Source organism: Vicia villosa, linkage group LG2, assembly GCF_029867415.1.
Source record: "Vicia villosa cultivar HV-30 ecotype Madison, WI linkage group LG2, Vvil1.0, whole genome shotgun sequence".
In the NCBI taxonomy this organism is placed as follows: Eukaryota; Viridiplantae; Streptophyta; class Magnoliopsida; order Fabales; family Fabaceae; genus Vicia; species Vicia villosa.
This window is the reverse complement of record NC_081181.1, coordinates 54,084,912-54,097,598: the sequence shown is the minus strand read 5'-3', so window position 1 is coordinate 54,097,598 and position 12,687 is coordinate 54,084,912. Positions and strand designations below refer to the sequence as shown.

At 36.0% G+C, this 12,687-nt stretch overlaps 1 protein-coding gene across 1 annotated transcript; it reads left to right on the top strand.

Moving 5' to 3' along the window:
- The first annotated feature begins 7,065 nt into the window (after positions 1–7,065).
- Positions 7,066–8,809, top strand: LOC131650666 (peroxidase 57-like). Its single transcript, XM_058920368.1, has 2 exons — positions 7,066–7,598; positions 7,861–8,809. Exons 1-2 carry the CDS (start codon positions 7,134–7,136, stop codon positions 8,641–8,643), a joined length of 1,248 nt encoding a protein of 415 aa, XP_058776351.1. The 5' UTR covers positions 7,066–7,133; the 3' UTR covers positions 8,644–8,809.
- Positions 8,810–12,687: the final 3,878 nt, after the last annotated feature.

Below are 12,687 nucleotides of genomic sequence, written 5' to 3'. Positions count from 1 at the left end.
ATGGATGTATCCTTTGGATCAATACATGAAGATATTGAAAGGCTATGTGAAGAATCATTATCGTCCGGAGGCATCTATTATTGAAAGGTACATCACAAAAGAAGCCGTTAAGCTTTGTACAGAGTATTTGTCACATGCAAAACCTGTAGGATTGCCGAAGTCTCGTCATGACGGAAGATGTGGCGGTAAGGATACACATCTAAAGGTTAAGCATATGGGTGAAGGGGAAATTTCTAAAGCACATTTGTATATATTAAATAACACTAACAAGGTTCAGCCATACTTGAGTACACATAAAACCATTGTCAAAGGCAAAAACCCTCGAATGTCCGAAAAATGGGTGTTGAAAGAGCATAACAGAACATTCTCAAAATGGTTTTAAACCAAGATTATGAATTATAATAATGCTTCGAATACATTAAAGTTTTTAGCTTATGAGCCTAGCTTTAATGTCTTATGTTTGGGTGGGTACGATATCAATAAGTTTCCATTTGTACAAAATTGTAAGATGGTAAGAGTACTATGCAAAATAGTGGGTTATGATAATGGCTTCTTCAATGCACTTCTCTAGTTCAAAGGATAAAAATTCCATTTTGGCATCCATAGCTTATTTGGGTGTTATATAAGAGATATGGGAGCTCAATTATATGAAGTTTAAAGTTCCTATTTTTAAATGTAAGTGGGTTAATAGTAACAATGGTGTACAAACTGATGAATTAGGATTTACATTGGTGGACTTGGATAAGGTAGGATATAATGAAGAACCTTTCATCATGGCAGCTCAAGCAATACATGTGTTTTATGTAAAGGATCCCCCAAACAATAGGTGGTATGTTGTCCTCCAAAGAAACACGAACTATAGTGATGAAAATGATGATTTAACTCTAGAGATTGATCACAATACTTCTTTTTCAACACGACGGTCTTCTTTTAATGATGAAAATGAAGTTGATGATGTCTATGCCACTCGTAATGATCATCAAGAAGGGATTTTGGAGGATAATAACAAATAAAAAACAACATAGTTTTTTATGCTTTGTCACAACTTATACATGTTATAGCCATTCTGTCAACTTTATCAATGAAAAAAAATAGAAATTATCCTCAATGAAAAAAATCATGCATAATTACATATATCTGAATCATGCATAATCTTGGTAAAATAGATAACTTTTACTATTAGAATGTGGGCTTTGTTTTCAAGCCCACAGTGATGATGTTGAATTAATTTTCCTCTTTTGACCACTTATGAAAGTAATACAGTTTAATGTTTGCATGAGTTTGAAAGTCATACTTACTGGACAAAAATTATCGGCATGTAGATAAGTAGGTAGGTATAATTAAATAACATAAATAAAAATGATTATCAATAATTGAAATAACAAGTGAGAAGAAAGTGAGGACTGTAAAATCACATAATGCTGGTTATTTTGACATAATGCAGTAGCAATAGAAAAATCAAATAATGCAGGTTATTTAAACATTTTTCAGTTTTTATATCTAAACACGTATTATGGTTAAACCATCTAGCTCTTCTTCAAAAACAAAAAACCACACAAAAATAACAAGAATTTTCTTGTCAAATCACACTCTGAAAGGAAAGTATAGGGGTGAAATAAATAATGGAGGAGAGAGAAAAAAATTTAAAAAGAATTTTCTTGTCGTATCCTATGAGAATGTCATTTTTATGTGAGAATATGAGAATGAATAGGAACCATTAGATTTTAAAATAAATGGTGGAGATTATGTGTCATTCATTTTTTCTCTCTCCCTCATTATTAAAATAAATGATGGAGGTGAGAAAAAAAGAATGACACATATTCTCCACCATTATTTTAAAATCTAATGGTTCAAATTTATTCTCATGTTCTCACATAAAAATGACATTCTCATAGTATACGTTCTCTCTCTTTCTCTTTCTCTCTCTCTCTCTCTCTCTCTCTCTCTCTCTCTCTCTCTCTCTCTCTCTCTCTCTCTCTCTCTCTCTCTATATATATATATATATATATATATATATATATATATATATATATATGAGGAGGAATATTCTTACTCCAAGAGTAAGTTATTAACACTTCAAATCTGGACCGTTGATTCTTCTCAATCTAATGGTTAAAAATAATAAGTATTGTTGAGGATACCTTGAGAGACCGAGTGAAGGTCAGAAGCTCATGAAGACAATGGTTATGGTCATTGTGGAAATCCTTATAAGAGACCAAGTTGGTCAGATCTTATTGGGTCAGTGATAATCATATCTCAAAAGGGACCGAGTGAAGGTCAGACTCTTGTGAGATCACTGTGGAGAAAATCTTCTTGGATGACTTGGTAGTCAGATTCCTGATAGAGGTCCATGAATGTTATATCTGTTAAATCATATCACTGAACATGTCATTGTGTGTTAGTTGTAACACCCCAATTTACCCTGTCAAATAATAATAAAAAATCAAAGTACGATACTATTGATGGTAAATATAGGTTGTCACATTTTCATCATAAACATCAACAATCAATTACAATTAAAACAGATACATAACACCATTAACTCGGATGAACCAAACATAAAAAAATTAGTCTTCAAAAATAACTTTCAATTAAGCAGCAGAATCCAACATAGTTTAGCTTAGAAACGTCATGACATCTTAATCCAACATAATCAGCATCAAACTGTAACAAAATATTTCAACAAATAATTTAAAATCCAATAGCAAAACAATTAGCATTCATCCCCCCGAGTGTTACGTATTAGAGCGACGACACCAACTTGACAACTGAAGGTATTTAGCCTTCATTCCTGATTACCTGCACGTTACCAACATAGGGGTAACATTCAAACAGAAGGGATGGGATATCATACAATATAAAGGAATGCATGATAAATAATATAGGAGATATAGATCATACATAATTTTACCACTTCATACAACATTAACATCGCTTTATTCATCCAACAATGCATCGTGATTCACTAAATTCATTCACCAATTATTCCATCATTATGAGAATGCAATGCAACCGACACTATGCAAATGCATGTGGTATCAACAGGGCATAAGCCCCCTTCTCAATTAACAGTTTTAATGTGATCAGTAAGCCTCCAATTCTCAATGAAATTTAACACAAAAATTCAAAGTGTCAAATTTTCGAACACTTAGCGTGCGATTGACTTTTTAGATTTTCCTTTAAGTTTGTTGATAACAAAAACCCTATACAATCTAATTGATTTTAAGGAAATCAACAACTCAACATTGCTTTAAACAATTAACAGAAAATCATTACGAATCAATCGCTCAATCAATGTGCTTAACAATTTGATAATGGAAATCTAAATTGCAAGAGATAAAGAGATAGAGAAAGAGGACACGAGGATTTGTTTAGACAGTTCACCGATTGTCCTTGCTATGGCTATGTCTTCACCCAATTCCAATTTAGAATTGAGATATCAATCTTACTATGCAAAAAATTGTTTACAAGATATGTGAAGCAATCCAACCCTACAAACTCTATGTTTGATGTTGATCATTGCACTTTTCTTTCCTTGACCTGAGTTTGAACAATTCACCCAACAAACAGCAATTGATTCACCATCTAGCAATACTCCTTTGAAAGAAACTACCTTTCTTCCCAATTTTCACTTGATCGAATCCAAATTGCGAGTTTTTGTCACCAAAGATTACCAATTGATTCACCACCTCACACTACTCCTTTGCAAGAACCTCTCGTTCTTCAAAGCTCTCCACTCGATCAAATCTGGTTGCGTAAATCGTGTCGAAAATCCCCAAACCAACACCTTGCTCTTGGAGTAAAAACCCTCACAGTTTTTCCGATGAAACCCCCTATGATTCTCAACCCAACCTTAGGTTACAACCAAACTTAATTGAATGTTATCAACCAAGTTTAGATGGCACCCAACCAATGAATGATTATGTATACTTTGTTTATGTGTATGCATAGATGCAAGGTTGAAGATGATGAACAATCTTAGTATGTGTTTATAGTTTCATCAAGTTGCAAAAGATGCTTGTATGATGTATTTATAGTAGTGCAAGTTCGAGGCAAAAGGGAAACCTAAGAATGTGAAAAAGAATACAATTTTTTAGAAAAAAGTTGCATGTTTGGACACATATAAGTCATGTATCGACTGATGTAAATGTATATGTCAACCTGTATCAGGTTATGTGTCGACACATTTAAATAGAAGCTACATGCTTCAAAACTGCAGCATATGTGTCGACCTGAAATACATATGTGTCTACACATAATAGTAATTTTGAGTGCACGTGTCGACCTAAAAAGTAGTATGTGTCGATACATACAAGTAGAAGCCAGAGACTTCGTTATTGAGGTACATGTGTCGACTTGAAGCACGTATTTGTCGACACATGCACTTGTGTTTTGAGTAGAAAATGGTTTTCAAGCTTGAATATGATTTTTAATGTTATGTAATTCATTTTTTATGTATGATACCTTTTCCAAACATGTTCTAGGTGTATTCTAAGATCCCTAATGCAAAAGTACACATAACGACTCAGAAATATCGTTCAATAGACAGAAATGCTACAATTTTCCTAAATTTTGACACCATGCAAAACATCTAATGGAAAAGTGCACTCACACTTCAAAATGTTAAAGTTTAAACACATGATGACTATGGTTGATGAGCAAGAGAAATTATTGAAATTTATAGGTAAGGCTTTATAAGCCCTAGCTCGCATGTATTTATATCTCTTTTGCTTACTAAACCTTATTTCATTTTTGTTGGAGAGAAAATGTCAGCCGTTGACATCAGAGAACAGAAAAAATTAATGGTCGAAGCTAGAGCCAGGAGAGCAGGTCAATCCACCTTGAAGTTCGACCTGGTATACAGACCTGGGCTCTGAAGAAGAGGAAACCGAGGGTGGAAAAAGAAACTACCATGATCTCAGTGTCTCGTGACTCCGCTCCGGCCCCGTCTGACCAGCCTTAACAAAGACCTGTAAAAATGGCAAAAACTCTAATGGGAAACATTATGAGCAAAGCTGACATGGCTATTTCCGCCTTGATGAGAGAGACTGGCGATAACAGCCAACAGTCGTGGCCCTTCGGTGATTTTAAGTTCTAGTATAACAACTTTGATGGCATGAAGTTTCTTTATGACCATTTGAACTCCACCGAGGATGTTAAGAAGGAAAAATCCATTGGGGCTCAGCAGTTAACCGCAAACCCGAGCTCTTATCTGATGCAGTGTGTTGTGATCACTCGGGATCTGTTTGAGGTCGGGGATGGGTCTGAGAATGCTGAGGCTCGCTTGATCAAGGAGGTGACCAGGCTTAAGGATGATCTCAAAGAGCAGATCCGCCACACGGAGGAGGTGACCAAGCAACTGGCCTAAATGACAAAAAAGAATGAGGATGTTAAGGCCACTGTAGCTGGCTTAATCTGAGATGTCGATCAATTTTGCGAATCTAATGAACAACTAAAGTGTTCCTTGGAGGACGCCCAAGTGGATCTCCTAGCAGCCGGCGACAAAGCTTTTGACAGAGTCAAAGTCCAGACTTTGTGTCTTCAACCAGATCTCAATGTAGCCGAGATGGACTACTTCAAGGTCGTGGTGGACGGACAGTTGGTGGAGATAGATGTTGAGATCTCGGAGACTGAAGTTGCTGAAAAAGGTGGAACCGAGAATGAACAGTCTAGAGTTGTCCAAGAAGAGGACTAGCCCGACGTATAATTTTTTCTTGTTTGTTAGTCATCCATGGGGATGCATTTTTTGTAATGTCTTTTATACTTCCTTTAAGCCCTATGCGGCAATGCACAATGTTTTGAGCTCCTTGCGGTTTTTATATATATATATTATGCTTTTGTATACGTTTCGCTTCGTTGCATTAAATTTTTAAGGTATTATATCCTTAACCATGATTATATGATACCCCCCAAATGAGAGGCCAGAGTAATGAGGCAAAACGCTTTGACTAAGAGTCATCTCGGTTGAACCACTTCGAGAATTTTATTTTGAGTGTTCTGGTGAATGAGTTCGCTTCCATTTGAACAAAAAATTACTTAACTCGGCCAATAAGTTTACTCAACTTGGAAGCCAAGGAGTGCCAACTCAATCCGGAGGCCGGAGAGTGCAGTCGGCTGAGACTTAACTCAGATCCGGTAAAATAATCTATTCTTGAAGGAAGAGTGTCAACTCAATCCAGAGGTCAGAGAGTGCAGTCGGCTGAGACTTAACTTAGATCAGGTAAAGTAATCGATTCCCGGATGAAGAGTGTCAACTCAAACCAGAGGCCTGAGAGTGCAGCCCAGTGAGACTTAACTTAGATCTGATAAAGTACTTGATTCCCAGAGGAAGAGTGTCAACTCAATCTGGAGGCCGAGGAGTGCAGCCGACTGAGACTTAACTTAGATTCGGTAAAGTACTCAATTTTCGGAGGAAGACTGCCAACTCAATCCTGAGGCCAGAGAGTGCAGCCGACTAAGACTTAACTCAGATCCAGTAAAATACTCGATTCCTAGAGAAAGAGTGTCAACTCAATTCAGAGACCGAAAAGTACAGTCGGCTGAGACTTAACTCAGATCCGATAAAGTGTTTGGCCTGAAGCTTCATCACTCTGACGTCTTTTACCTTTTACCTGCGATAACTAAAAGCACATGTGTAAAAAATTAGAGGTGCCTCATTAAAAATCGTCGCGCTAGGCTCATTAAGAATATAGTTTACATTTAAAAAAAAAATAAATCAAATGTCTTTAATTTTTTTCTCAAAATTAATATGCGCCTTTAATCCAATATTTTTCTTTTACAAAAATATCATAACTATTTATTGCCTCCACTGCAACAAATATTTAGAAACAAATATTTAGATCCATCGTTACAATAGAATGTACATATTTTTAAACTATATTTTCGTGAAGATATCTAAAGAAACATAGGTTTAGAAAGCTGCATAAGTTGCTAAACTTGGTTTCCTATTCCAACGGATAAGAAAACAACCAATAAAATTTAAGAATCACTATATATAACCAACATGGCTATGGCTACACCTCAATCAAACTATTAGAAACCTGTCTATAAACAAACACATTTGATTATATAAAGGTTCTATTACCTTTGTTCTTCTTCGGGGTAAACCTTGAACATCCATTTCAACATTTGAAATGAAAATGGCACGGATCATACTTGTGACACTTTTCTTGTTTAACTTGGTTATTGTTCCTTCTATAGCTTTGCCATTTCTTGAGGGCCTTGGATTTGGTATTGGAAATAATGATGATGCACGACATGATAATCAACAAGAAGCACTACCAGTATTTGACGATGGAATCGGAAATGCAAAGGTTGACGATGGATTGGGAACTGGAAAGTTAAATGGAGACGATGGACTGGGAACTGGAAAGTTAATTGGAGACGATGGATTGGGAACTGGAAAGTTAAATGGAGACGATAAGCTAATTGGAAAGGTTGTGGTTGATGGTAGACCTAAACTTAAGGTAGGATTCTATAGCCAAACTTGTCCCAATGCTGAGAAAATCGTTGCTGCAGCACTCGCTGAAAGTGTTAAGATTAATCCAGAGGCAATTGCTCAACTCCTTCGTCTTCAATTTCATGACTGTTTCGTCGTTGTAAGTTTTGCTTTTCCATACTCCAACCAATGTTTTGTAACTATTAGAAAAAATGTTAACCCATGCTACTACCTCTGATTCTATTTATAAGAAAAAATTTATTTTTTCAAATATATTGAATAACTAATATACGTGGATAATATATTGTACAGATAAATTAATTAGTTATTCAATGTATCTGAAAAGTAAAATTTTTTATAAATAGAACGAGAGCTAATATGATGTATGTTCTAAAATATGCTTGGTTATGATGGAAATAAAGGGATGTGATGCATCGATCTTGCTAGACTACTCACCAACAGGAGACAAAGTAGAGAAAGGGTCAATGTTCAATGGTCAACTTCTCAAAGGAGCTGACACAGTTGATGACATTAAAGAAAAGCTAGAAGAAGAATGTCCAGGAATAGTGTCATGCTCAGACACGTTAGCATTCTCAATCAGTGAAGGAATGCACCTTGCCGGTTTACCTCGTAGAGCGCCTCTTGGCGGCCGTAGAGATTCGCTCGTTTCTCTCGCATCCATCGCGGAAGACAACAATCTCCCACAGCCTAATTGGTCAATCGAAAGAATGGTTGCACTTTTCATAAAGAAAGGTTTCACAGTTGAAGAAATGGTTATCTTACTGGGTGCACATTCAATTGGTTCGGCTCATTGTGATGTTTTTATGGAAAGAATTTTTAATTACGAAAACACGAGGAAGCCTGACCCTACACTGGCAGATCAAGTTGTTAAAGAGTTTCAAGGTATCTGTAAGAATGCTGGGACACAGCTATTTAGAAACCCAACTGTGAATTTCGATGAGACTCCAACAGAGCTTGATAACTTGTTTTACAAGAATATGGTGACAAAGAACAAGACGGTCTTGGTTACGGATTCTAATTTGATCAATGATCCTAGAACAATTCCTATTGTTAACAAGATGGCGGCTGAGAATGGTTTGTGGCAAAAGAGATTTGCTGAGGCTATGGATAAGATGGGTGCTATGAATGTTCTTACTGGAAATGAGGGTGAAGTGAGGACGACTTGTAGGGCCACTAATAACTAAATGTGTCTTTTTCATTAACCTATGTATGTTAAAATTGTCATCATGTTTGATTTTTTTTTTCTTTTTTATTTTGTTATGATAGTGTGATACATTAATGATACATGTAATTTTTCTTTGGAATTTGTTTTTAAGTATTGAAAAAAATTATTATAAATTATTTTAATTAGTCGATTGAACCGTGCGATGCGCAGATGTATCTTAAAAACAAATATTGTTACTATAAAATTATAATAATTAATAATAATTTTATAGATAAATCTACTTCAAATTTACAAATATTTTTAATTTTCGTAATGTTTATAGACAACATAAATATTATTAAAAATAAATATTATTATTATAAAATTATTATTAAGAGAAACAAGTTGAGTATATTAATTTGAATATTTTAAACATTGGTTGTTACAACTCTCCCCACTTAAAGAATTTTCGCCCTCAAAAAGTATCTTAAGTAAATAGATTCGATACGACTCCCTCATTTGGCTCTCAAGCTCCCATGCCACATTTCCATCAGCTGGTCCTCCCTAAGCTACCTTTACCAAGATAATCTCTTTACCACGTAGTTGCTTCACTTCCCGATCCTTTATCTGCATGGGTGATGCCTCAACAGTTAAGTTATCTCTTACTTGCACATCATCTACTTGGATCACATGAGACAGATCTGGAATGTATCTCCTCAACTAAGATACATAAAACACATCAAGAAGATTAGCAAGCAACAGCGGCAAAGAAATCTGATAGTCCACTTCTCATATACTCTACAAAATTTGTACGGAACGATGAAACGCGGCGTGAGATTTCAAGACTTCAAAGCTCGACCAACACCAGTTATCAAGATAACTCACAAAAACATGTGATCTCCCTTCTTGAATTCAAGTTCATTCTGACTTTTATCATGGTAACTCTTCTGGCGACCCAGTGAAGCTCTCGTATTCTCTTAGATCACTTTGATCTTCTCTGTGGTCTGTTGGACAATCTCAGTTCCAATCATAACACCTTCTCTCGACTCATACCAACATAAAGGTGTCTTATACCTTTTACCATACAATGCCTCAAACTGTGTCATTCCAATATTCAAGTGAAAATTATTGTCGTAGGTAAACTCAATCAACGGCAAAAAGCTATCACAAGCACATCCTTGTTCTAGCATACAAGCTCTCAACAAATATTATAAGGATTGGATTGTATTCTCTGTCTGACCATCATTCTACCGATGATAAGCATAACTCAAACACAACTTCATACCCAAAGCCTTCTGCAAACTCTCCCAGAACCTCAACGTTGTAAGTTCAAATTGCGCCTAAGAGAGGATGAATTAGGTACTTTCAAAATGCTGGTTTTTTAGACTCAAGTGGTTCTTATTTTTCTGGTTTGGTGTATGAATTAGAAAGTAATAAAGTGCATAAAAATAAAGAATGCAAGGATATATCTGGTTCCCCTCACAATCCGAGAGTACTCCAGTCCCTTTTCAACACGAAAGAGATTTTACTATTGTTATAACGTCCTAAACAAAAATCTAACTAAGTTATCAAGAGCAATCCTCGTGATGACTTACTCCACAAGACAAGAGAATAATCCTCTTTTTTTTGGCTTTATAACCTCTGGTTTCTAGGGGAAATAGGCCCTATTAATCCAGAGTTATGAAATGAGGTATGAACATTGGCCAAACATTGTTTCCACCAGGAATCAAATTGAGGTATGAACAATTGTAACGCCCGGAAAATAAGTATATAGTTGATTTGGACGTTTGTGACATTTATTGGAATTGTACCGTTTTTGGAGTTGTTTCAGTCGGTATTAGTTCGGGATGGCGGACTAATATTTAATTGAAGGTTTTCATATTTTTGGTACCGGAAATATTATTAAGGTAATATTCCGCGTTTTGGGGCGTTTGAACGATATTTGAGCGTAGGGGCATTTTGGTCATTTCCGCGGGATAGATATTTTCTTTATAAGAAAGAAATATTGTGAGAAAGGAAAGAGAATGGAAAGAAAAAGAAGAGAAAGAAAGAGAAGAGAGGAAGAAGAAGAGAAAAGAGGAAAAAGTGGAGATTGGTGGATTCTCGACCGATTCGAGTTCCGATCGTTGCTATAGCAAGGTAAGGGGGTGAATCTAATTTATCTTGGATGTATGATTCTTATAGTCTTGTTCTTGTTCTTGTTCTTGTTCTTCTTGTTCCAATTTCCACAATTTTCTTGTGTGATCTTTGTTTGATCTAAGTTTGTTTGAGAATGATTGTATGATGATTAAATGATATCCTTGTTATGTTGTGGTGATTGATCATGTTTGTTTTCCTTTTCTATGGCTTGATTGAGTTTGTATAAAAAGTTAGGTTTTGAGATAGATTCATGAATTAACCATGAAAAGTGTGATAATAGGTTGTTTCTATGGTTTGTATGTGTTGTATTGGTGTTGTAATGATGTTTAGGAGTGGTTTTGGTGGGTATAAGGGGCCTGGAACCGTTCTGGTGCGTTCTGGTTTTTTCTGGGTTTACGCAGGTCCGCTGAGCGGAGGTGGGTCCGCTGAGCGGAGGTCCTGTTGCAGAAAATTCTCTGTGAAGGTCCGCTGAGCGGAGCTGAAGCGGATGACAGCTTTTTCTGTTTTTCCAAAACTTTGAAACTTCGTAACTCTTGAACCGTAACTCCGATTTTGTCGCTGTTCGAAGCGTTGGAAAGCTAACGCAATAACCTATATTATTATCTAATTAAATGATTCATAGGATGTGTTATCCTATTATTTTTATTAGGATCAAGTGATGAGTTGTGTAGTATGTTCAATTATCCAAACTTTGAAACCTTGTAACTTTTGATCCGTAGCTCCGTTTCGTACGCCGTTCGAAGTGTTAGGAAGCTAGTTGGATGTTCTATATGATAGTATAGGCTTGGTTAGCTTGTTATTAATTGGTTATGAGGTGTTGTTGATGAAAACACATAATTGTTTATATGCGCGATATGATTGGTAAATAATCATAGTGCTTGGTTGTAATTGATAATGATGTGTTGTGTGAATGTTATTGTATTGGTACGAGGTATGTGATTAGTTGTCGATAACATGAGATCATGTTCATATGTGTTATGTATTAATGAATGTTCGTTCTTGATGTGAGACGATGTTTGGTTGTTTGTTATTAACATGATGTGTGGCCTTATGGCAAGTAAATGTTGTTATGAGAATGATGTATTATCATTGTTGAATTGTTGTTATTACAACTTGTTGATGATGTATTGATGAAGTTGTGGGCCGATGGCCAATATTAATTTGATGTGTATAAGTGTGTTATACGTTCATCTATGCCGATGTGGCCAGTATGTTTGAACGGTGAATGTGTGCTGTGTGCTTATTAATGCCTGTGTGGTAATTATGGTGTGATGTGATTGATAACGATGTTATTAATTGGTGATGTATCCTTTTGGATAGAATATAAACGGTGTAACGTGGGTATGTGACCGTGTTATATTATTGATGTTGTTGTTGTCGTGTAATAGAGTCATATATTTGCACAGCATAACATTTCATTACGTTAATGGCGGAATGCTATTAGCAGGTGGCCTGAATTGGCAATTATTACCAGTGGGGGCTTAATGCTCGGTAAAAAGGTGTATTTGCCCTAGTGGCAAGAGGTCATCAGTGGGGGCTAAATGCTCGATGACGTTTAGTCGTAGCTTGATGCTCGACAAAGGTGTATTTTCCTGAGGGAAAGAAGTCCCAGCATAATGCTCGGCAAAGGTGTATTTGTCATAATGACAAGGGGAGTTTTACTCCGGATTTGGTACCACATGCATATGCATAGTCGAGTCTCATTCATCATTGTCTGTCTGTATAATTTATGTTAGCATTCATGTGTCACATTACTTATATATTGATTGTGGTTGAATGAGTGGATTACTTTGTTGTATGATTATTGATGATACTTGTTGGCATTACTATAATTGTCATGCTTTCATTATGAATTATATTCTCACCCTTCTGCTGATTTGATGCTTGAGTGGCATCCTGCAGATTAGCCGCTTTGGGAGTCTTTTGGAAGAGGTAGTTCTCCAGT

Bases quoted from the DNA above. Each gene is read 5' to 3' on its own strand.
- LOC131650666 (XM_058920368.1), top strand. From the start codon at position 7,134: ATGAAAATGGCACGGATCATACTTGTGACACTTTTCTTGTTTAACTTG. The intron at 7,599-7,860 runs GTAAGTTTTGCT...ATGGAAATAAAG, and splicing joins TTCATGACTGTTTCGTCGTT to GGATGTGATGCATCGATCTT.